Source organism: Panicum virgatum, chromosome 3N (genome assembly GCF_016808335.1).
Source record: "Panicum virgatum strain AP13 chromosome 3N, P.virgatum_v5, whole genome shotgun sequence".
NCBI lineage: Eukaryota > Viridiplantae > Streptophyta > Magnoliopsida > Poales > Poaceae > Panicum > Panicum virgatum.
Window position 1 is genome coordinate 31,108,414 of NC_053147.1, and position 25,987 is coordinate 31,134,400.

Sequence of the window (25,987 nt, forward strand, 5' to 3'; positions counted from 1 at the left end):
AAAAGCAACAAGCACACATAGTTTCGGAGAGACGTGTAAGACTCAACAGTGTCGCCACTTGAAGACGGGCAGGGTTTTGAGAGGAGAGAGGATGGCACGGCAAGGCGCAGCCTCCATGTTCGCTACGGCTTTGCTCCTCGTGGTCTTTGCCAACATCTCACCAAGTGATTCTCTCTCTCTCTCTCTCTCTCTCTCTCTCTCTCTCTCTCTCTCTCACACACACACACACACACACACACACACACACACACACACACACACACACACACACACACACACACACACACACACACACACACACACACACACACACACACACACACACACACACACACACACACACACACACTCACTCACTCACTCTATTTTTCTCCCATTGCTTGTTACAACATTGTAGCACGGCAAATTTTTGTAGCACAAACTTTTGTAGCACGACAATGAACTTTATAGTAGAATACACAAATCTTAACTGTACGCAACGTTTCTAGAGAAAGATTATTGCTATTAATTAGCTTTGTGTTAATTAAACATGCGTGAGCTATATATAGCTAGCTAGGCCGTTAGCCTGCTTTATGCCCTCATGGCATAGCTAGGTAACGGCTTTGGTGATCCATATAGATCATATGTGTACTATCCAACAACAACAACACGGTCGTACTGCAGAGGTTGGATCAAAAAGCTTTATGCCATCAGCCCGCCGCGTGGCCGCGTCCTCCTCCTCTAGCTAGCATTTCACACCAGCTCTCACTAACTATCTAAAACCATTATAGTTTCATGAATGTAACATCAACTGTTAGAAAGAAAAAAAAGTGGAGAAAAAATGGGACGACGATCCATGCATGCATATTTATTTATTATTATATTTCTTCTTCATATATAATTGTATCGTGATGATCGAGATGCATGTGTACGCGCGCGTGCGCAGGCGTGGAGTCCGTCGGGGTGTCCTACGGCATGAGCGGCGACAACCTGCCGCCGGCGAGCACCGTCGTCGGCATGTACAAGGCCAACGGCATCCCGCTGATGCGGATCTACGCGCCGGACCAGGCGGCCCTCCAGGCGGTGGGCGGCACGGGCATCCGCGTCGTCGTCGGCGCGCCCAACGACGTGCTGTCCAGCCTCGCCGCCAGCCCCGCCGCGGCCGCCTCCTGGGTCCGCAACAACATCGAGGCCTACCCGGACGTCACCTTCCGCTGCGTCTGCGTTGGCAACGAGGCGGAGGGCGGCGCGGCGCAGGACCTGGTCCCGGCCATGGAGAACGTCCGCGCCGCGCTCGCCGCCGCCGGCCTGGACGGCATCAAGGTCACCACGTCGGTGTCGCAGGCCATCCTGGGCGGGTACAAGCCGCCCTCCGCCGCCGACTTCACCGCCGAGGCCCAGGGGTTCATGGGCCCCGTCCTCGCCTTCCTGGCCCGCACCGGCGCGCCCCTCATGGCCAGCGTCTACCCCTACTTCATCTACGCCACCAACCCGTCCGCCATGGACCTCAGCTACGCGCTCTTCACCGCCCCCGGCGCCGTCCTGCAGGACGGCACCTACGGGTACCAGAACCTCTTCGACGCCACCGTCGACTCCTTCTACGTGGCCATGGGCAAGAACGGCGGCTCCGGGGTGACTCTGGTCGTGTCGGAGAGCGGGTGGCCGTCCGCCGGCGGCGTCGCGGCGTCGCAGGAGAACGCCGCCCTCTACAACCAGAACCTGATCAACCACGTCGGCAGGGGGACGCCGCGCCACCCGGGCGCCATCGAGACCATCCTCTTCTCCATGTTCAACGAGAACCTCAAGGAGAGCGGCGTGGAGCAGAACTGGGGGCTCTTCTACCCCAACACGCAGCGCGTCTACCCCATCAGCTTCAACTGATCGAATTAAGAAGCTGGCTACTAGCTAGCTCTCGATCCAGTACTCATCTACAGCTCTACTCTACTCATCGTACGTCCGTACGTCAATAAGTATATACGCATACGTATGCAACATTTATACTTCTGCATCGCAGGAGATTGTGTATTGGCGATGGGATTGCTTGGCGACCACACGGGGAGTCGGGGAGTATCGAATGCTACTCTCACTCTCGCAGATGCATGCATACGCCGTGAGGCATTCTTAATTACGTCGACAGACCAAGCATGGTCAAATCGACTTGTGATCAATAACTGTGTACTACTGTCTCGGATTATATATATTCAATCGAATTAATTTTCAAATTTATGAGAGTGTGTATTAATTGAAATTGCAATTTCTGGCTTCAAAGGACTTCGTGCAACTGATATTCACTTGTTTGCGAAGAATTATATTCCGTTTAATTTTATGGAGTTCAGGAAAAGCAAATAAATTAGTAGTATATACAAGTGAACTATTTGCTTGTTGTTGTACTAGCAAATTTGCCCATACGTTGCTATGGGTGAAGCTATACAAATATATTAATTGGCATACTATAATGCTAAAGATATTTTTATAAAGTTGCTTCTATTGCAAGCACTATTGCAATCTGGGTGTAAGAAATTCTCTCCTTCCTTTTAGGTATAACCCTTGGCCACAAGTCTTTCCAATAATACCATCGTGCCTTATTTTCCTTTTAAAGATCCACTTGCATCCAACTAGTTTTGCACCCGTTTGGACAATCAGTGATCTCATAAGTTCCATTGGACATGATGCATTCCACCTCACTAAGAACTGTCTGTTTTCAATATGAAGATCATAAGCTTCCGGAAGTGTTTTTTTAGCACATCATCCACAAGATAAATAATAAAATCATCACTAAAAGATTTGGCAATCCTTCTGTGTGGAGCATCAACTTTATTTATCATCATCTTCGTAGGATGTAACCGGTTCACTATTTGGTTTAGGTGGAGCAATTGTTTCTGAGCGAGTGTAAATCTAAGTTCCACTATTGCTTGTTGTTCTCATATGATAAACTTCCTCAAAGAATGAAGCACATGTGACTCCATGATTGTGTATACGTGCACATCAGGAGAATCTGATTTTACAACTAAAAATTTATTATCCATGTTGTTTTGTGCTTAACCCGAAAACACACAATCAACCGTCTTCGGTCCAAACTTTCTCTTTTCCAGCGCTGGTATATTGACTTTTGCCAAACAACCCCACGTTCATAGAAAATTGGTAGTAGTCTTACGCTCTTTCCATCCCTCATAAGAAGCAACATCTTTGTTCTTTGTGACAACCCGATTAAGGATAAAGATTGCTGTCAAAATAGCTTCCCCCACGATTTATAGGACACATCAGAACTCTCTAACAAGATATTTACCTAGTTTGTAAGTGTTTGATTTTTCCTCTCAGCCACCCCAATTGATTGAGGTGAATATTATGGTGTGCCCTCATGTATTATGCCATGTTCAGGACAGAATTGGAGAACTCACTGGAGATATATTCTTCTCCACGATCATCACGTAAAGCGCTTAATTTTTCTCTCAAGTTGGTTCTCAACCACGGCCTTAAAAATCTTAAAGTAATGAAAAGCTTCATCTTTTATTTTTAGCAAGTAAACATAGCAATAATGTGTAGCATCATCTATCAAGGTCATGAACTTGTCTCCTCTAGTCAACAATCTATTCATCCTGCATAGATCTGAATGAATAAGATCTAATGATATCAAGTTTCTCTTTTCCTCTAAACTCTTGAAATGTTTTTGAGGTTGTTTTGCTTGTACACAATATTGGCACTTTGATCCCTTGACTACATTGAATTTTATAATTAATTCCAATCCGGATATTCTAGCAATGGAGGCAAAAATAATACAACAAAAACAAGAGTGCTACACATTGGACTAACAAATTTTATTCATAACCACAATATTCAAATGAAAATTTGGTTTAACAGCATTTAAGTGGAACAAACCTTCCCGTCGTAGCCTTTACTAACAATTTTCTAAATTTAGAAATTACAACTTTATTAAACTCAAACACTAACTTATAATCATCAAACATAACAAGGACCCACTAATGTGATTCCTATTTATTGATGGAGCATGCTGCATGTTTTTTAAGTGGACAATCTTCCCTAAACTGAGCTTCAATTCCACCAACCAACACCTAGAACATGTGCAACCGATGTGTTTCCCATCAAGACAGATGAAGTTCGTGCTCCCTGGTAAGAAGTAAATAAGAACATATCCGTACATACATGTATATTCGTACCAGTATCAGCCCACTAATATAATATGTAGATTTAGGTACCGAAAATACAATAGGAAAATTACCATATCAAGATCCACCACCTCATCATCATCATCACCGATGGTTAGTTTCACCTACTTGTTTGGCTTGCCATCATCTCGGTCCTTGCGGTAGCGGCAGTTCTTCGCAAGTTTCCCTTCTTTACCACACACATAACATGCTCTGAACTTCTCATCCTTCTCAGATTTCTTCATAAAGTTGGTGGTTTTCTTAGGCTTTCCACCATAATTCATCTTACCCTTCGCTTCCCCTTATAGTTCCCCTTGTAGTTGGCCTTGTTCACTATGATGTTTTCACTTGCGCCTTGAGTGGATGTTCCTGGAATGTTCTTTGCCTGTTCTTCCACATCGAGAGCTATAATCACATCCTCGGTGGAGATATCCTGTCTTTTGTGTTTCAAGATTGTGGCAAAATCTCTCCACAATGAATAGGACACATGAGCAATTTGCTGACATCTTCATAAAAGGTCTAAACAAGGCAAAATTTGAGAAGTTTCGAAAAGCACTCGGCATGGTCTGCAAAACAAGTCTGGCTAGAAGTTTGCCTTGAGGGGGAGTGTTGAGGAAGAATGCAAGGCAAACTTATAGAGTCTTCTTCACAATGCAAGAATAAGATATTTTCTATGGAGTATGCTAGAAATAGTAATAAATAAATTTAGAAAATGTAATATTTATAAATTCTCTAGAAGGGGACACTTGTCTAAATATCGTGCCCCCCCTTTGGCCTATAAATAGAGACCCCTCCCTTGCCATGACATCACATCCAAGAGTATGGTAGATGAGAAGGGTGAGTGTTAGGATAGCCACAAAGAGAGGGTGTGTTGTGTATTCTTGTGTAATACTATTGTGTTGTAATAAAGCAAGTGTTTTGTAAGTGTTAGTCTCTCAATTTCTAAGTCCTTAGTGTATAAGTTATGATCTATCTGTTGGTAGGCTCTGCCACCAGAAAGCGAGAAGGCGGCTCTGCCGTCGAAATGATCCAATCACATATAGTCACTGAGTTCTGATGATCCTGGGTACCTTTCAACTACTAGACAAAACTACAACAATAGATCTATATATAGTATAGTGTTATAGACTCAAAACTTCCTGGAGCGGCATAGTTCCGTAAAGAGAACTCACAAAAATGCTAGTAATAGATTGATACAACATGCGGTTTTACAGACTCAAAACTTCGTGATCTAGCGATGGTTCCCTGACGACGACTCACTTTGCATCGCCCTTTCCATCCAGGCCCTTGCCGGAGATGTAGGAGATGTTGATGCGGAGGCCTGGCCCTTGGTGTGGGAGCTGGGGCCAGAGCTGTTGTCGGAGGTGGGGCTGGAGCTCTCGTCGTCGGAGCCCGGGTCAACCTCGGGGAACGTGACTACACGGTCAAGGCACTTGTGGACGCAAGTAGTGTACTCACCAACCTGATCATCGGAAAGCTCATAGGTGATGTCGCTCCTCAAGGCCTAGTGCGCCGCTCTCTCCAGGCTATTGCAGAAGTAGCCGGCGAGGCGAATGTGATGAGGTGCGACATGTGCGATCTGTGGTTAAATTTGAGATGAACGGCTAAGATTCAAGAAAACTACACAAATCTATCCGGCAATGGACAATCCAAACATGTAATCTCCCCAACCAGTAGATGCATCATATGCACCTGTGCAACTATCGGCTTTGCAGCGTCAATGCTGAAGTCATAGAACTGCTCACAAGTATAGAGTAAGTGGCCAACTTTTGAGACTGCAAATTTATGTTCAAGTGCATCCCACAAAAATGTGGGGTTTGTGTAATCCATATACACATCGTGGTTGATCTGATAGCAGGAACAAGATACATCTGAGTGTTGTATCAATTTCACTCAGGAAAGTCGTGGTATGCTCAACCATGAATAGCATCACTGGATGGATCACCCATCACGGCCCCATAGACATGAGCCAATTACTCCAGTATACCATTTATGAAAGTTACCACGACAAACGTCTCAGATTTCATTGCATCTGAAGCACCAGCCATTGCTAAGTTACAATAAACGCATACATAAGATATCTAGAATGCTGAAAGGATGCGCTTAAAACTACCAAATTTTAATTTGAGGCAAAATACATAAACTAACGCTACTGCTATGCATTTCAGATCTAATAGCAGATAGATCAAAAAGAACTAAAGTAAATCCATGTATAAATCATCATATTTACATATTAGTGCTCCATCCTCATGTAGACACGATGCAATGCAGATCATAGTTGAGGCAGTTGTTGGCATTTCTTAACGTCACTACTAGGAGGGGTTAGTTCCCAGCAACGCCGTCAAGGAATGTCGGGTTGGTATGTCTTAACGATTACAGAAAGATCCACAAGCGCACGGATATACCGTTGTAGCATTTCACCCGGAAGTATTCAGGGTTTCATTATTTATATTTTCCCAAGGGATGGCGAGGTTGTGTAAAGAGGTTTACTAGATACATAACCATGACATTATCAGATAAGGTGTAAACTGCTGATTATACAGGGGTAAGTGATAATAGAGGATAATCAGGGATAACATGACACACACATAACAGCCAACTCTCATGAATAAAGAATAAACAAGCACACCTAAGGTTAGCGGGAGCATAGGCAACAGATCCTAGTATACTATTCATGTTAGCAGATAAGTTATGTTAGCCACATGCTTAGAGTTGTAGGTGCTGGGAAATTAGAGACATCGGGGAGATTGACTCGCACTGGAGAACATCCAGTCCTGTTTCATCTTTGCATGAACTCCTACACGATACCTGAGTATCGGGGAGTACGCTAACCGAGAAGCAGCTTCCTGGCGGACCGACAGGGTTGTCACCACCTGCGGTCTAGCCCAGTCAAACCGTGGAGCACCGTCATATCCGAGGGATCCTGCATACCCGGGCACCATGCCCGCATATGAGGTCACTACCTTAGCACCCCCGGGTCCCCCACCCTTCGGATGGACAGGTAAGATGCTAAGGCAAGTGCGAAAGCACAACGAATGGATATCCTAACCCAGATCATCTGGTCTAAGCAAGCAACTAGTATAACTTGATAAAGCACATATCAAGGCTAAGCAAGTTAAGAACATAGCAAGATAACCAAGAACAAACTCAATATGAATAGCATAATGAATGTCAGAATACAAAGCCATACCAGAGGCCGAGGATTGCTCGTCGACCCCGAGGACGACTGGATTCGCTAAAGAGATGAAGTACTAGCCTAGCTCCACTACCCTAAGGAGTACAAGTCACAAGAGAGTGTGAGCGAGAGGCTTCCAAATGGTGTGTGTGGTGTGAGAGAGGAGAGGCCCCTTTTATAGCTTGAGAGGTCGGTTCCCGCCATCTCCTTGTATGGAAACACCATCAACCGACGTCTAGAGGATCAAACCAGCCTTCCCGCCAAAATGCACCTGGATAGGTGCCTGTCCAGGTTCGGCCTAACCCCTGGTTCGGCCAGCCCCACTTTGCCACCTCTGGCCACCGTCTTTCTCTGGTGCACTTCTTAGTGGGTCCTAATGTCAGATGGTCGGTGCCGGAGCTTCGTTGGTCGGTTTGGTCTGTCAGGTGGGTCTATTTTGCATGTGCTCGATCTTCTGCGACTTTGTTTGCGTATTCTTCATGTTTTCTTCTTATTCCGGACTTGTGCTCCTGAAAACATAAATCTTCGAAAACAACTATGGAGCTAGGTTAGTGATACAAATATGCGAGTAAGAGGTATGGTTTTCCTTTTTTAATGAGTATAGTTGACGGTCATATTTTGCACTTAACGACCGTCAACAGCAGTGCAGAACGTAGTCGATCGTCCTCGAGCGGTCGTGTTGTTGTGATGCCCGAAAACCCTATTGCCATCCCTCGTGCAGGCTTCATGACGGCGACGGCTTGGAGACACCACTCCCCCTTTTCCTTAGTGTCAAACCCAAGGGCACAAGAAGTTTACGTGGTATGGATATGTACGAAATAAGGGATATGGTATGTCTCGTACCCTAACATGTTGTAATATACTCGGATACGAGTAGGACTAGTCGATATAGAAGAAAACTACCTGTCTAGTGTATGGGTATGATTTTTAGGCTGGTATTAGACTGGATTTTCTTGTAAACCCTATACCTTAGACTATATAAGGGCAGACAGGGATTCCTCCAAATCATCTATAACGTTAGACAATACATACCACCAAACAGATGTAGGATATTACTCAACTCGCGGCCCGAACCTATCTAAAACTTATGTTGCTTGCACCTTCGAGTTTCTAATCTTGGCAACACCCTACCAACAAATCAACCACCTCAGGGTATCCATTGGTAGGCTTTGCGGTAAAACACCATCATTTAGTGCATGTAGGAGAAGAGCTGGCGAGATTCAGCAGGTTAATGTCACAACACAGTTCACCATATGGAAAAGAGAGAGAGAGAGAGAGAGAGAGAGAGAGAGAGAGAGAGGAGTTCGAGGATTTTTTTCAGGCATTATTACTTGACATCTCCAGAGCTTCTTATAGGGGAGAAGGCAGCCCACTATTGATAATTTTGCTGTAAATGCATTCACTAATTAGAAACAGTAACCATTCACTAATTAGAAGTAGTGACCATCCAAATAACTCGGGTTTATATTGCCCAATTAATTCGGGATTATGGCATTGGCTGCGTATTAATAACATCAAATGACTATTGTCAAAATTAATACACAGATAGCAAAAGGTTTACACAAACTTGGTTTGGCTGCTCGCTGCATCCCAAGTCACAAGTCACGCAGTTAAGCACGCGAAAACATACATGCATATATATGCGCGCACTGCGTAAAACAACTCCATTCTTCTCTATGTTGTGTATTCAACCACGGGAGAGAGCTCTCCTATTTAAGGCAACTTGCACCCTACTATGAAAAAGATTTTTTGAGTGGATAAAAATGTATTTTTAGGGGTGTATGTGATAGCTGCTCTTGCTTCTCATTTGCTACAAATTGATTTGTAGGGGCGGGTCATGGCATCATCTGCTCCTACAGATTCTTTTTATGACAGGTGATGTCATGACCCGCCCCTACAAATCAATTTGAAGCAAATCAAAAAATAAAAAAAACTAAAATGCGGATTAAGCATATCCTCGCTCTCTCTACCCTTTCCTCTCTCATTCCAGAAAAGAAGTGCAATATGCGATCAATAAGCTTACGAGGCCTAGTTACGTACGTCAGGCAATTGTCTACCCTCAATAGCAAAGTAGAAATAAAAACAGCCAGCAGGCAACCATCGCAAGCCTCTCTACTACTGAGATACAATATTTTAACAAAATATGCACCTTGCATAAACTGGGGTTTGAACCACTTATCTCAAGCCTCGCGCATACCCTCGTCTCCATCATACTACACAACCACTTATAACTTATAACTATATGACTTACGATATATATTTTTTTGTATTAACTTTGAAATCAATTTGTAGGAGCGGATGACATCATCATCCGCCCTTAGAAATCTGTTTCCAGGGGCGGGTTACACCATCACCGCCTCTATTTTTTTATTCTAAAATTCATTTAAATATTTAAATATAGCAGAATAAATAAAAAATGGAAGTTCCTACACTATGATTATTGTGAACGATAGATACAAAAAAATATGTGAAATATATTTCAGTGTATATAATGTTAAGATTGTGGAAATCTCAAAGTATGATTTGAGTTGTATTAGATTCTATATAATCATTGCCATGTGTATAGGACAAACTAGTAAATGATCTTGTGATCCTAAATGGTCTAAATGGATAATGTATGAACTATAATTTTTTTTTAGTCTTAGCACGAGGTTGTTTGAAAAAAATTAAAACTTCTAGATTTTAAAATTAGAAAATTTATAATAATTTTTTGGACTATTAAATAAATTTTAAATGGACAAAGTTATCAACTACAAAATTTTAGATCTCGTCATCCTCCACACAATTTGACTTCATCCGAGATCGTATGAAAAGTTATGAATTTTAGAACTTGCAATCTTCTGCTTAGGTCTGTTCCTGGTACGAAGGTGGAGGCTTTGGTCGTCGGGCGAAGACCTGTTCCACCGAAGAGATGCCATTGTCAATCACCAGAATGGTGGCACCCTGAAGGGGGAAGCACAGGGAGGAAGCGGCAGCCGAGGACGGTCCAAGGGCTCCGGCTAGATCACGCGCCAAGGAGATGGAAAAACGGGCGATGTTGCTGAGCTGTAAAGATGACATAGACATGAAATTACCGTGGACCTCCAGAATATTCTTAGAATATAGTCGTTAGAGAAGGTCAAAGTGTATTTTCTGAAGGGGCAGGTGAATCACCGCCCCTGTAAATACCCATGTAATTGTAATTGATGAGATATTGAATACAAAAGTTGTTGTATCCCACTCTTGACTCTCAAGGTATTTGGGGTAGTTTCTGGATTCCTAGACTCTTCGCTCGAGGCTGTTGTGGTACTCCTTCGTCCCGAAGGGTACTCTCCACAAACACCAGTCACATGAGATGCAAACTTAGAAAAACCCTGATTGCCATCAGCTGATGCAGAATGGTAGTCTTGATGGGCTGAATGATCTTTATGTTAGAAGCGACGGCGAACAAAACGATGAAAAATCACCGTTCTGCAAAGACTCATAGGAACTGAACCAATCTCTATTAGTGCAGATATGAAAAGAACATGCAGAATCAAGAATTCACTCATCATGACCAGCAACACAACCAGCAAAGACAACCAAACAATCTGACTCAGAGTTTTCACCAGCAGAAGCAACACTAGCCTTACCATCAGATTTATTTTTCTTCTTCTCCTTATTCTGCAATTTCCAGCAATCCTCAATCATATGAGATTTCTTCTTGCAATACTTACAGAATTTCTTCTTGGGACCTTTGGACTGGGAGCGGCCTCTACCGTCATTGCTCTTGCCACGATCGTTGTTATCACTTGAGGATCTTTGCTCTGATCTGCCTCTGACATGCAAAGCGTCGCCCCTAGAGGACGAGCCATTTGTCTGCACCATGCCTTTCATCTTCTCCTTAGACTGGAGTGCCTCACAAACTTCCGCAAGAGTTAGTTCATCACGGCTTAATAGTATGGTGTCACGGAAACTTGCATAAGAACTTGGCAAAGAGCATAATAAAAGAAGACCTAAGTCCTCATCTTCATACTTAACCTCCATCGACCCTAGGTCAGCAACGATCTCCTTGAAGACAGATAGGTGACCCATCACCGAATCACCCTCCTGCATCTTAAGCGTGTACAGCTTCAACTTCATATGCAATTTACTGGTAAGATCCTTCGACATGCAGATCGATTCCAGTTTTAGCCACAATTCTGCAGCAGTCTTTTCCTGCAGCACTTCTTGTAGAATATCATTAGATAGATGAAGCTGAATAAGAGAAAGAGCCTTACGGTCCTTGCGCTTCTCCTCATCGGTCCACTCATCCTTCTTTTTCTTCCCGAATTTTTCCAGCGCCTCATCAAGATCATTGGTTTGCGCCAGAATAGCTCTCATCTTGACTTGCCACAGCGAGAACCTTGTCTTGTAGTCCAACATCGGTAGATCATACTTCATCGACGCCATCACGAAACCCTAACTTGAAACCACGGCTCTGGTACCACTTGTTAGAAGTGACGGCGAACAAAACGATGAAAAATAGAAAGATCAAACCGTAGAAAGACACAAGGATTTAACGTGGAAAACCCCTCCAATGCGAAGGGTAAAAACCACGGGCGCCAGCCAGCAAGAACTTCACTATATCGGGTGTTTGTGTACAACGCCTAGCGGCGGCTTACAAGAGGAATAATAATATTGATATTCTCCGGTGAAGCCTATGGGTTAGATATATAGGAGAGTCACGTGGTCTCCTCAACTTCTACTAGCAATGTGGGATTAAAAGTTTGCACCACATGGGCCTTAATGGGACAAGCCCAAATTCCAATAATCTCCCATCAGAATTTAGATCACAATATAACATACTCCACGTTGAGACAAATTCCTTCTTGTAGCATATCAAAATCATCACCTGAACACAACAAAGAACAGAACTTCTGGCGCCAAATAACCTCTTTGGCTAAACTGTCAAACCAACTAAGCTTGAGCAAAGCTCAAACTTAGCTACAGGAACTGGTTTAGTCATCATATCAGCTGGATTATCATGAGTACTGATCTTGCATACCTTCAATTTACCTTGTGAAATAACATCACGAACATAATTGTACTTGACATCAATATGCTTTGTCCTTTCATGAAACATCTGATCTTTAGTGAGGCAAATAACACTTTGACTGTCACAGAATAGATCAATGCAAGAACCAACTCCACACAGCTCAGCAAACAAACCTTTCAGCCATACTGCCTCCTTGCACGCTTCAGCAATAGCCATATATTCTACTTCTGTGGTAGACATAGCAACAACAGGCTGCAAAGTAGCCTTCCAACTCACAGCACAACTGCTAACAGTGAACACATAACCTGTGAGTGACCTGCGCCTATCCAAATCAGCAGCATAATCTGAATCCACATAACCAATAAGTCCCTGATCAGTTCTCCCAAACTTCAAACAAGAATCTGCTGTTCCTCTGAGGTACCTGAAAATCCACTGAACTGCCTTCCAGTGTTCTTTACCAGGATTAGACATGTATCTGCTAACCAAACTCATAGCATATGATAAATCTGGGCGAGAGCAAACCATGGCATACATCAGAGAACCAACAGCACTAGAATATGGGACTTTTGACATGTATTCAACATCCTCCTCAGAACTAGGGCACTGAACAGCTGACAATTTAAAGTGAGGTGCAATAGGAGTACTAACTGGCTTTGAATCATGCATATTGAAACGCTGAAGAACCTTGTTAATGTAATTATGCTGACTAAGAAATAATAAACCAGATTTTCTGTCTCTAGTAATCTCCATACCTAGAATTTTCTTAGCAACACCAAGATCCTTCATATCAAATTCACTACTCAACAATTTCTTTACTGTAGTGATTTCTTTTATGCTCTTGGCAGCAATAAGCATGTCATCAACATATAACAGCAAGTATATAGGTGATTCCTCAACAATCTTAATGTAAACACAGCTATCATATTCAGATCTTTTAAAACCATATAACAACATAAATGAATCAAACCTCTTATACCACTGACGAGGAGACTGTTTCAAACCATACAAGGACTTCTTTAATTTGCAAACATAATTCTCTTTGCTTGGCACTATGAATCCTTCTGGCTGATCCATGTAAATTTCCTCCTCAAGCTCTCTATGCAAAAATGCAGTCTTCACATCTAACTGCTCAAGCTCAAGATCATGCATAGCAACAATACTAAAGAAAGTCCGAATTGAGCTATGCTTCACAACTGGAGAGAACACATCATTATAGTCAACACCAGGAATCTGACTGAAACCCTTTGCAACTAACCTTGCCTTAAATCTTGGAGGCTCACTAGAAGACAAACCCTCCTTTTTCTTGAAGATCCATTTGCAGCGAACAGTCTTCTTTTTCTCAGGCAAGCTTACAATCTCTCATGTGCCATTCTTCTCAAGAGACTGCATCTCCTCCTGCATAGCTGAGATCCACTTCTCCTTATCAACAGAATCAATGGCCTCAGAATACGTTGCTGGCTCACTAGCATCCTCCACCTGTTGAGCACAACTCAAAGCATAATAAGTCAGATTACACTCCTCAATTAAACGGTTTGGAGGTCCACAACTCCTCTTTGATATGCGAAGAGCAATAGGTAAATCTACATCCTCCTCATGCTGCAAATCAGACTGTGAAACTGGAGGTGAGTGCTGAACAGTATCAGGAACACTATCTGAAACATCATTACCAACAACTTCATTTTCCTGGTCATCCATAAGCTCCACCTGCACACTAACTTGTGACTGCAATTTCTCAACTAAAGCATCATCTGTGGACAAACTGTCAGTAAACATCACAGATTCATTGAAAACAACACTTCTGCTCATGAAAGTCTTTCTAGTTTCAGGATTCCACAATTTATATTCTTTGACTCCCGAACCATAACCAAGAAACAGACATTTAATAGCTCTAGGCTCTAATTTTCCATTATCAACATGAGCATAAGCAGTGCAGCCAAAAACTCTCAAGTGTGAATAATCTGCATGTGTACCAGATCATACCTCAATAGGAGTCTTCTTGTTGAGTGGAATAGAAGGCGATCTGTTGATCAAATAACATGCTGTATTAGCAGCCTCAACCCAAAAACGCTTGTTCATATGGGCATTGGACAACATGCAACGAGCCTTCGAGATGATAGTCCTGTTCATACGCTCGGCCACACCATTCTGCTGAGGAGTGTACGGTATGGTGTGATGCCTAACAATGCCTTCTTTTCTGCAATAATCATCAAAAGCATCCGAACAGAACTCTCCACCATTATCAGTTCGAAGCACCTTGACCTTCTTCTCAGTTTGCCTTTCTATCATAACTTTCTATTCTATAAAAGCAGCAAAAGTATCATCTTTGCTTTTCAGAAAATAAGGCAAGACTCTTCTAGAGTAATCATCAATAATGGTAAGCATATAACGAGCACCACCATATGAAGGCTTACGTGAAGGACCCCACAAATCAGCATGAACATAATCAAGTGTACCTTTTGTGGTATGAACAGAGGTATTGAATTTGACCCTCTTATGCTTACCAAATACACAATGCTCACAGAACTTATTGCCACTCAGAATGCAGCCATCCAGCAGGTTTCTCTTCATCAATTCTTCCATACCGAGTTCACTCATGTGTCCAAGACGCATATGCCAAATGTCAGTCTTACTAGATTCAGCATTAGGAACATTAGCAGCAGAAACAGAACCATGCAAAGTACAACCTCTGAGAACATATAAATTTGAAGGATTGAGATCACCCAACAAACATACAAGAGAACCTTTAGATACCTTCACAACTCCACCTGAACCGGTGTATTTGAGTTCTTCTTTATCAAGTGTGCTCAACGAGATCAGATTTCTTTTCATCCCTGGTATGTGCCTTACATTCTTCAGTATGCGAATCATGCCATCATGGGTCTGGATCTGAACAGAGCCAATGCCAATAATCTCACACGGGTTATCATCTCCCATGCGCACAAAATCACCGTTCTGCAAAGACTCATAGGAACTGAACCAATCTCTATTAGTGCAGATATGAAAAGAACATGCAGAATCAAGAATCCACTCATCATGACCAGCAACACAACCAGCAAAGACAACCAAACAATCTGACTCAGAGTTTTCACCAGCAGAAGCAACACTAGCCTTACCATCAGATTTATTTTTCTTCTTCTCCTTATTCTGCAATTTCCATCAATCCTCAATCATATGAGATTTCTTCTTGCAATACTTACATAATTTCTTCTTGGAACCTTTGGACTGGGAGCGGCCTCTACCGTCATTGCTCTTGCCACGATCGTTGTTATCACTTGAGGATCTTTGCTCTGATCTGCCTCTGACATGCAAAGCGTCGCCCCTAGAGGACGAGCCATTTGTCTGCACCATGCCTTTCATCTTCTCCTTAGACTGGAGTGCCTCACAAACTTCCGCAAGGGTTAGTTCATCACGGCTTAATAGTATGGTGTCACGGAAACTTGCATAAAAACTTGGCAAAGAGCATAATAAAAGAAGACCTAAGTCCTCATCTTCATACTTAACCTCCATCGACCCTAGGTCAGCAACGATCTCCTTGAAGACAGATAGGTGACCCATCACCGAATCACCCTCCTGCATCTTAAGCGTGTACAGCTTCAACTTCATATGCAATTTACTGGTAAGATCCTTCGACATGCAGATCGATTCCAGTTTTAGCCACAATTCTGCAGCAGTCTTTTCCTGCAGCACTTCTTGTAGAATATCATTAGATAGATGAAGCTGAATAAGAGAAAGAGCCTTACGGTCCTTGCGCTTCTCCTCATCGGTCCACTCATCCTTCTTTTTCTTCCCGAATTTTTCCAGCGCCTCATCAAGATCATTGGTTTGCGCCAGAATAGCTCTCATCTTGACTTGCCACAGCGAGAACCTTGTCTTGTAGTCCAACATCGGTAGATCATACTTCATCGACGCCATCACGAAACCCTAACTTGAAATCACGGCTCTGGTACCACTTGTTAGAAGTGACGGCGAACAAAACGATGAAAAATAGAAAGATCAAACCGTAGAAAGACACGAGGATTTAACGTGGAAAACCCCTCCAATGCGAAGGGTAAAAACCACGGGCGACAGCCAGCAAGAACTTCACTATATCGGGTGTTTGTGTACAACGCCTAGCGGCGGCTTACAAGAGGAATAATAGGATTGATATTCTCCGGTGAAGCCTATGGGTTAGATATATAGGAGAGTCACGTGGTCTCCTCAACTTCTACTAGCAATGTGGGATTAAAAGTTTGCAACACATGGGCCTTAATGGGCCAAGCCCAAATTCCAACAATCTCCCATCAAAATTTGGATCACAATATAACACTTTAGACTTCAAAGGTGAAGTGACTCCCTTCCAACTGCTCGGCCCAGAAAAGCCTGATTGCCTAGAGAGACGGTGCGTGCGGCCCCGGTGCCTGCCGGTGTGCTCTCTGAAGGCTGTTGGTTACGTCCACAAGTGGCCAGGCACGGTCATCATTCCACGAAAGCTTGCCATTGCCAACCTGGTCCTGTTCCATCGGTGTAGATCAAACCATGGAAGTATGGCCAAGCGCCAAGCAAACTACAAGAGAAGGAACAGAATGGAAGTTCCTTGCATCTCACAAAGTACACAGAGATTAACTGCAGCAAAGGTTTGGTAACATCAACAACCACACAGACCCGAAGACACAGAGACCTCAGGCACGGCCTTTCCCATCAGAATCCACTTGTACCACTAGGTTTGCTATGTCTTCTTGGATTTCAAGATCTTGGAGTAGGCATAGGGACCAGCTTTTGAGGATCTGGCGCTGATCGCCCAAGAAGAGCCCTAACTTTTACAACACAAGAAGCGCAATGCACAAGCATGACAACACAAGAGGCTGGTTCATTACATCAGGAATGAATGAGCATTAGTACTCGTAATGGAGGGGAGCAGATGGTGCAAATAACGTAATGTTTTGTATACCAGGTGTCATGCCTTTTGGCTTGAAATGTGATATTTTACAGAGGTCATCCTTTGATGTGGTGTGGTTTGTATAAGGACAGAAATAAATGTACAAGATCGCAATGAGGGGGGACAATCAATCAATTGGTGAGTTGTATCATCATTGTCTAGCGATAATTCGACCTCTAATGAATTGCTCTATTTCACCTTCCAGAACCAAGTTCAAATCTGATAACTGGTTGCCTGTGTTGAGATCATGGACCAATTTCTGAGGCCCAAATGTGTACCTTCGTGTTTCACGGCTGCATATATCCTTTATAGCTTGTTTGTTCATCATCTTCATGTCTGATACTCCCAATTCTCTTGCTAATAAAAGGAGCTTTGCTTTCAACCTACTCGTAGCTTTTAGCTTGTTTGCAAAATAGCTTCTCTCACCTGTTGAGGGCTAACTTGTTAAATTCCATTAACAAATTACAACTGCATGCCAATTTACATTTGTATATGCAGTAGGCTTTTGTTCCGTACCTGAACTTTCAGCAGTGACTCCACTTGGTTTGTGTTGAACACTGACAGCAGCACAGTTTCTGCTATCTCGCTTCTTACATTCAGAAGAAGGTGAGGGAGCGATCTCTATATCATTGTCATCCAAGTGAAGATTAATTGGCCTATCCAAGAAGAGGGGAATTACGTCTACTCTAGCTGATAAGGCCTGCAAGCTTTGGTAAATTTTGGGTTAGCCATTCTGATAAATAGCAACATATGAAAAAGATCATGATAGAATAGTTCGACCATGATACAGATGTGCACACAAGCTAGAATCCAGATTTTCTAACTGACTTTTGCAAAAGTAGGCATGTCAGTTAAATTATAAGGTTTAGCACTGAAATACCAAGTCAAAAACCACACAATCTATTATTCAAACTTAGTGGTCAAATAATCAGAATTCATAACATGTTACTTGATATTTTAACTTCTATCGGCATATTTGTTCCAACTGTGTTAGAAAGTTCTTCAGAATTACCATGATTTTCTTTTCAAATAGTAATAGTATATTTACTTGTAATGATGCAGCTTCGATCAACCTCTGTGTATTAACTTGTAACTTCCTCTGCTACCAATTCATGAGTGGGCGACATAATGATATCAGTCTATATAGTTCTTGTTCTATCAGTCTATGCATATTAGTCAACACTTGCAAACAATTATGAAACTGTTAGCCTCAAACATTACTTTCCATAACTTGAGAAATCTATTGGTTAAACATCTTGTATTGCATTTATGCGCTGTTTGATAATTACATGGATAAATCGCATACATAACCTAAACTTTGCACACAACAATTCCTGATGAATTCTGATAAAACAAACAACAATAGAAAGCATAATCACCTGATATTTATCAGAATTTTCAAGGGACGAGTATATCATTCGATGCATTCCTTTTTCTCCAGAAAGGATGCCAAACATGTACTCTGATTCAATCTCCATCGCTAAAGTCCGGACATGGCCACTCATTGAAGAAATCTTCTCAATCAATCCAACCTTGCAACCTTGCTTCCGTGCCCAACTTGTATACATGCCAAAGACCTTCGCTGCCCATAGCTGGAACAGAAAAATACCAACTTTATCAATTTCAAAAGTAAATATAAAAATTTCAGAAGGTTGAAGATGTCTGCATTCATAATAACATATCAATAGATATGTAGTAGTATGAGATCACCATATGGTGTTAACATATTTTGAAGAAATTTTATAAATGAAGTAAGCACTCATTAGCTTTATTTCTTCAGTGGAGTTGAGCAAAATAATAATTGAAGCCTAATTTGTAAGAGTAAACAGGATGGTAAGATATGTATTCAAAGCAAGGTGAAATTATAACTAAAGCTACATCAGCATTTCTTAAATTGTTACCATTAACCTTTGACCAATAATACATAGACCAATCAACTTACCTCAGAAGCAACACCATCTGATACTGCAGTAACAATAATACAAGCTCCTTCCTTGTCGTATGGACCATTAAGAAGCTTGTACATCTGGTAGCGATCTAGATACTCGCTAGCATCTACTGAAGATTTGTATGCTTGCTTAAATAGCTCACCATTTATGGCATCCATCTCTGATAGTTGACTTATCAACTTTGCCTCTTCAGCCTGCAAAGTATATTCAATGACAACTGCTAGATAACCAAATTGCAAATTCCTATGGTAGTTCTATGCATAAAATCAAGACAAAAGAATTGAAATTGTAAATTTGCACTGTTTAACGAAGTGACGGGATAGGCATGGTTTAACTTATATTGTCTGTTCAAACCTTGAAAACAAGAACCGTTTGTTTAACTCAAATTATTGTACAGAAATCACCTTGAAGCGAAGATCTTTCAGATGGTCGACCACCCTGATGGCATCTGCCAGAGCAGAGAGCGTCTCATGTGACTTAGCTGGATTATCCCACAAGTTACGCTTCCGCAGTACTTCTTCCTGCTTAATTCTCCGTGCTTCCTCCAACTCCAGAGCACTGGATGCGGTGGTTTCAACCCGGACAACTGCGTCTTCAATCCTCTTTTTCAAGAAGTACAGACCTTAAGACAACAAGCAAACATAGTATTTAGCAGTTTTGAGCTTTTGGGTTTAACGAACAGTACTTTGTTCAACTTGGCTCAGTGTAAATGTGCAATGTTGTCCCAGTCCCAGCCACGTAAACTTAGATGCCAAAAGGAAACATGCGTTCTATATTCAGGACTGCTCTTTATCAGGAAACTGCCACAGATGAATTATGACTTTATGTACCGAAAGCTTCTGTTTTCCCATGGAAAATCCGTACCCGGCAATCTTTTTACCCAAAAAAATTAGCTATTTTGCTACCCTTTCTCCTTTCTCAGTTCATCCAATTGACCAGCATTGTACACCGACGAGGCCCATAACAAATTTTTTTGATCCACAGCAGAATGAGAAGTGCTTAAAGCTCGAGTAGCAGACATACCGAGCTCCTTGTAAGAGGCGGTGCCGTCGCCGCGCCCGTCCGCCGGGAGGGCTGCGGTGCGGACGGCGAGGCGGGCCCCCGCGCGGGGTCCGGATGCCCGAGCGCACGCTGCCGGCGAGGCCGCCGCAGCCATTGCAGCGGCGGGGCGGGACCGCGGGAGCACGGTAGTGGCCTGCCGGACGCGGATGCCAGGAGACGGTGGCGGGTGTGAGGGTGGCTAGGCTAAGAGTGGAGGAAGATGCCGGTGAGGGGTTGTGCGGCGGAGGGAGGCGCAGCCTGGCGCCGTCTGGCTCACACGCGCCTCATCCGCCGCCCAATCGGCACGCGCCGAGTTGGCACGCACGGCTGCATGCAGTAGAGCCGTGCGCTGCAGCGAGCTGTCCCCCAGAGGATGTCGGAAATGTTTTGATATTTCTACCGGATTTCCTCCACAAAGGCTGTTTAGTCATATTTCTACCGGAGTTAAAGTTGAGTCTGCCGGTCAAGATGAGTCTATCGGTCAGTGCGTCAACCCTCCACTCCACCTCTCCGCCCAGTAAAAAAATTTCGCAACCGTTCGCTCCTCTACTCCTCATCCACATCCATCCAGACGCCCAGCCGTTACTCCCAATCTCCCATGGTGACCATGGCCTCGTGTAGTTGGGGTACAGGGTTCCAGGCGTGCTGCTCCGTTCAAGAGGTTCCAAGCCCATTAGCTATCTAACAGATGGCTTCAATCGCGTTCATGAGCTCCTAATTAGATGCAGTTGACAGTTCCTTGCTACGAAATGCACCTGCCAATACACTGCTCACCAGATATTTGATGGAATGCCTCACTTCCATTTTCCCAGGAAAGATCAGTGCTGGGAAGATCAATTCAGCAAGGTACATACACAGTCAATAGCCATTGTTTTGTTCTTCACCTCAGAAAGCATTTTGATGCACATCTAAGTGCATTATTTAACTAAAATTGCATATTGTTCAGCTTTCATGATTAAGCATTGCTGGTATATTTCTAGGACAATGTGGTCGTTACTTGCAGAAATTTCAATGTGCTAACTGATTATCACTTCTATTTTCTGAATAGGAAATATTTTTTTGCTTTCACTGAAACATATAATACTATATACGAGGACTGCACCCAATTCATCGTACGTCTGTTTTTTGAGGTTGGCATTACCCCTCAAAAGATACTAATCTGTCATTTGTTTTCTTCAGAGGTGCCAGGGATAGAGAATTTAGAGCAAATCAAATTTTCTACATAAACTAAAGCAGAATTGCACTGTATATGGTATGCTCCTCTGTACTTGTTTCTGTGTTCCAGAACTGTTGACTTCTTTATTTGAGTGTGGAAGAACCTATGTACTTATATGCATAGGCGGGGTTAATAATTTTCTATATGCAGACTGCCTTAGTTTAAGTCAGCACTCAGCAGCATGTTTAGTTGTACAGGAGATGCGCCTGGCATGTTAGTCTATTTCCTATTTCTTCAAAAAAAAATGTTAGTCTATTTCCTTGTCTAATCTCCTTCCTTGAATATTGGGATCTCTATCCTTTTGATTGTAATCGTATATGGCAAACTGATGCAAGCTAAAGCTACCACATATTTTGATTTTTACAGTTTTACTGCATCTGGATATTCCGAGTATTTTCTAATAGTATGTGAGTTGAGAATTTGCTATGGTTCTCAACTAGATTATTTTACGAGAATTAGTATGTGATTTTTACTGCATCTGGATGCCATATGAGGAGGAGACAGCTGGCGTTGCCGGGGAGCGTTTGGCGATGGCAAGAGATGGGGACTGGCCCGGAAGTTGGAACTGGAAGAGTGTGGTTTTTCCACAAGTGCCGGCCCGGGCAGGTATGTTTGCTGCCGTTGATTGAGCTCCAAAAGTCGTGCAACTTGATGGGAGCTGTTGAAGTTGGTCCCACCACTTCGACGCGGGCCCCATACCAAGCAGCCTGACTGCCTGAGGGTGCAACGCCAGGCAGACTAACCAGGCATCAGCTGAGGCACGTTGGTATATGAGACCCACCTCTACTCCATTCATCCCTACCACCAACCATGGTTTTAAATAGCGGGCTAAGGGGTTTAGCGGTTGGACTCAAAAAATAGCTAATAGCGGGCTAAATGAGGCTATAGCGGGCTATAGCGGCTAAAATACACACGAGTTCAAATAGCGGAACCATGTCTCAAATAGCTATAGCGGGTCATAGCGGAAGCTATAGCGGGAGATTTAAAACCTTGCCACCAACCCTGTCGTCCCTGTTAGCTCGCAATTTTCACTGCCACCATGGATCCATGGAGATTGCTCATCGCAGATCCAGCGTATGGATCCTTGAACCATTAAGGGCAGCAAGAGGAGAGGATCCGGCCGCGCAGCGACGAGATCCGAGTGATTTCAAATCCTGCCATTAACGAAGAAGGTACTCATCTGGTGAAAAATTTCCCCTTCCAGATTTCAGATTTTGGTCTCGATCTTTCAACTTGGTGCTTTCGATTCAGAGTTCACTATGGAGGTGGTTTGACGGAGCTCGCGACAACAGTAAGCTGCTACCCCAACCATCTGGTTCCTTCCTTTTTGAACTTCCAAATCGGGAACCAATATGCCGAGCGTTGTATATATTGTTCCCTAGAAATAAATTAACAAGCACTAGATTGATCTTGTACCAATGATTTAATTAATGGTCTGCGCTTTTCTTTTGGTGGACGTGGTAACTAGGGAGTCCTTAAGCAGCTACCTTCCAAGCATTAGAGTTCTGAACCATGGAGCTGTCGAGGCGGTCGGAATGGAAGCGATGAAGCCAACAAGCAGAGCACAAACAAGCTGAAGCCTTTAGTAATATGATATTTGGAAGATTCTACCACAGAAATATTAGCAAATTTATTACCAAAAGCAAATTGGTAAATAGACGAGCCTAGAAGGCGTCACCTATGATTACCTTTGCAAATAAGATGGTTTACTTGATGCATTTAGCAAACAACTCGACTCAAACGATGCTGCCAGTAACAAAAGAAATGTTCCAGAAGTCTACTATTGGTTCCTTATGCCAATAGTTAGAAGATGTGAGAATTTGGTCTAGCATTACCAACTGCTTACACATTATCTATACTATAAAAGTTGAAATATTTGAAACCTTTTCTCACCAAAGTTAGGCCCACCGTACCCCTCACGGAGGTCTCACTTGTCATGCCAAAAGTTTTGACGAAAGGAGGTGGAGTCCCATTTTTTGATAGATAGAAAATATTTTCACCCAAAAGTCTTGTTTTTTTCACCAAAAGTTTTACCATACCCATCGCTGTATTTTTGGAAGTAAAAAGAGATAGAATGCTGCCTTTTGGAAGCAAAAAGAGAGAGGATAGCTGATTTTGGGGGATGCTACTTTTTTGGAAGTAAAAGAGAGAGGATCGCTGATTACCGTACCCACCACTGTTTTTTTGGAAGTAAAAAGAGAGAGGATGCTGATTTTTTGGAAGTAAAAAGAGAGAGGATCGCTGATTTTTAGGATGTTGTTTTTTTAAGTAAAAAGAGAGGATGTTTTTTTGGAAGTAAAAAATAGAGGATCACTGATTTTTTTGGGGATGCTGTTTTTTTGGAAGTAAAGAGAGAGGATTGCTGATTTTTTTTGTAGTAAAAAAGAGAGGATCACTGAATTTTTGGAAGCAAGGGAGATCACGGTCACGTTCCTCTGCCGATTGTCCCGTTCATCTCGTTCTGGCCGCCGCTTTCATCGCACAGCACCACGCGCTGGGTGCCCTCCCGTTCCTCTGCCACTCTTGTCGCACGTCACCGCACGCTGCCTGCCCGTCTGCTTGGCGTGCTCACACGTCACTGCGTGCTACCTGTCCTGTCGCGGCCTCGCCTCCTCGGTGCTCTCCCTTCGCCCCACGTTGCTGCACGCTGCCGTATTCTTGATTGCACGCCTGATCGTTCAGCTGCTTCGTCGCAGCCGTGGCCTCGTCTGCTCGGAGTGCTCCATCCGCTCCACGTTGCCACGCTCTGCCGCGTTCCTGACTGCCCGCCTGCTCGGCGCGTGGGGTTCAGGTTTAGGCACCGGCGCCCTCCTGCACATTTGGTTGATCGTCGCCACCGGTGCCCCTGTCCGTCGAGAAGGGTGCCATTGAGGTGCGAGACTCCACCCGTTGGCGCCATAGGCGGCTCTGGTCATCCCCATCCGGCAGCCCTGTTCGCCGAGAAGGGAACATAGAGGTTCGAGGTTTGATTCATAATTGTTCTCTAAACGTCTCCCACCTCCTGCATGTTTGCTCAAAGAGGTTATTCTTCGTTTGATTAACCAGCACCGAGATGATTCTTTATTTATTTTTTGTTGTGACATATTTTGATGGGTTGAAGCAAAGGGATGGCCATCGACCATTTGGAGATATCACCAATACCTTGAATCATCGTTAGCGACATTCACATGATCCACATGATAACCAAGCTGTGCAAAATGGTATGTTTGTATGATCTTGTTATAACTGTTTTATTTTAGTTTTGCACATAATTCATAAACCATAACATTTGGAATTTCAGTTGATTGCACCAAGCAAAGAGAAGTTAAGCGGCAAAAGGCTAGGGAAAAATATGCAAGCATGCCAGCTGATAAAAAAGCTGAGTTGAATGCTATGAGGCGAGAAAGTTATCATCGGAAAAAGGCCGAAAGAGAAGCTGCTCAGAATGATACACAGAATCTCGGCACAATTTTTACAACCCGACATTCAGTATGTGAGTCTGCTAACTCAATATGTATTGACCATATGTAGGTGTTGCTCCTTTGATTAATGAAACAAATACGTCCAATGGCAATGTTGAGCAACCGAATTTTGAGTTAGACGGGAGAACCACAACAGGTATATTTTAAAAAAATTGTACCCATTAGTGTGTGAGTATGCTAACTCAAATGCATTTACCTTATGTAGGTGTTGCCCATGTGATTAATGAAACAAATACGTCAAATGGTGTTGTTGAACATCTAACTTCTGAGTTAAACGAGAGAACTACAGATGATTTTGATGATTCATGGTTGCGTCACAATGATACTTTCCAAACAATTCCAATGGAAGGTACGAGCACTCTATACAAAGCATATGGTATTGTTAATTATTCGTATTATAGTTGGATCATATGCATAGTATCACTTCTAACGTTGTTACATTTTTTGAACCATGTGATAGTTCTTTCGCAATTGTCTCTGGTCGAGCGGCGGAGGGTGAAAGACAGAGAAAGGTGGAGCAAAAGATACCTTAATATGACAAATGATCAGAAGGCTAAGAAAAAATGCCAACAAGCAATCAACTAGGACTATCAATTATTCAGATATTATAGCCAGTGTTGCAGCCAACAAAAGTTTGCACATTTTTTGAAGCATCATTATTTCTATTACAACATATATGGTTTATTTCTTAACCATTTATGTTTATATATATAACAACATATATGGTTTATTTATTAATCTCTTATTTCTTATATATCTTTTTTTAGAATTTTGTTGAGTGTGAATAAGATTATATATATATTGTGAAGTATTTTTAAGTTTCATTATTCTAAAATAATATTTGTGCCTCAGTTTACAATTACTCTGTATTGTTATTACTACTTTTTATTTTCTACTCTATAATATAATAGGTACTGCATAATAATATTTTTAAATATAATTATTTCTTAAACATGTAATATTTTAAATATAATTGTTTTTTAAACACGTGACACATCACGTGCACATCCACTAGTATATAAAATGAGAATCAATATTTAATACAAGTTCTCACAGTAGTACATGTCGAACAAGGCTGCAAAATGTAAATTC

At 42.7% G+C, this 25,987-nt stretch overlaps 2 protein-coding genes and 1 long non-coding RNA gene across 7 annotated transcripts; 2 read left to right on the forward strand and 1 right to left on the reverse strand.

The window, feature by feature from the left end:
- Nucleotides 1-2,247, forward strand: LOC120665678 (lichenase-2-like). Of its 3 annotated transcripts, none has more exons than XR_005671270.1 (3): nt 3-164; nt 926-1,929; nt 1,994-2,247. XR_005671270.1 is itself a non-coding variant. In XM_039945305.1 (3 exons), exons 1-2 carry the CDS (start codon nt 92-94, stop codon nt 1,858-1,860), a joined length of 1,008 nt encoding a protein of 335 aa, XP_039801239.1. In that variant the 5' UTR covers nt 3-91; the 3' UTR covers nt 1,861-1,899; nt 1,994-2,247. The 3 variants fall into 3 exon arrangements, 2 of the variants coding, with proteins under 2 accessions (XP_039801238.1, XP_039801239.1); XM_039945305.1 differs by having other exon boundaries at nt 926-1,899; XM_039945304.1 differs by having other exon boundaries at nt 1-164; nt 926-2,205.
- Nucleotides 2,248-17,211: 14,964 nt separating this feature from the next.
- LOC120665679 (peptide chain release factor PrfB3, chloroplastic-like) lies at nt 17,212-20,586 on the reverse strand. 2 transcript variants are annotated; one of them, XR_005671272.1, is made up of 6 exons: nt 20,201-20,581; nt 19,582-19,799; nt 19,171-19,371; nt 18,608-18,820; nt 17,745-17,935; nt 17,212-17,654 (listed from the first exon to the last, which is right to left on the reverse strand). XR_005671272.1 is itself a non-coding variant. In XM_039945306.1 (6 exons), exons 1-6 carry the CDS (start codon nt 20,331-20,333, stop codon nt 17,380-17,382), a joined length of 1,224 nt encoding a protein of 407 aa, XP_039801240.1. In that variant the 5' UTR covers nt 20,334-20,586; the 3' UTR covers nt 17,212-17,379. The 2 variants fall into 2 exon arrangements, 1 of the variants encoding a protein (XP_039801240.1); XM_039945306.1 differs by having other exon boundaries at nt 17,745-17,928; nt 20,201-20,586.
- LOC120665680 lies at nt 20,580-25,636 on the forward strand. Of its 2 annotated transcripts, none has more exons than XR_005671273.1 (7): nt 20,580-21,064; nt 21,398-22,606; nt 22,686-22,725; nt 22,903-24,634; nt 24,715-25,031; nt 25,101-25,244; nt 25,356-25,636. It is a non-coding gene; the product is annotated as an uncharacterized LOC120665680 (long non-coding RNA). The 2 variants fall into 2 exon arrangements; XR_005671274.1 differs by having other exon boundaries at nt 24,715-24,906.
- Nucleotides 25,637-25,987: the final 351 nt, after the last annotated feature.

Bases quoted from the DNA above. Each gene is read 5' to 3' on its own strand.
- LOC120665678 (XM_039945304.1), top strand. From the start codon at position 92: ATGGCACGGCAAGGCGCAGCCTCCATGTTCGCTACGGCTTTGCTCCTC. The intron at 165-925 runs GTGATTCTCTCT...GCGCGTGCGCAG, and splicing joins CTTTGCCAACATCTCACCAA to GCGTGGAGTCCGTCGGGGTG.
- LOC120665679 (XM_039945306.1), bottom strand. From the start codon at position 20,333: ATGGCTGCGGCGGCCTCGCCGGCAGCGTGCGCTCGGGCATCCGGACCC. The intron at 19,800-20,200 runs GTATGTCTGCTA...TGTTGTCTTAAG, and splicing joins CGCCTCTTACAAGGAGCTCG to GTCTGTACTTCTTGAAAAAG. The intron at 17,929-18,607 runs GTGATTATGCTT...CAAAGCTTGCAG, and splicing joins AAAATTCTGATAAATATCAG to GCCTTATCAGCTAGAGTAGA.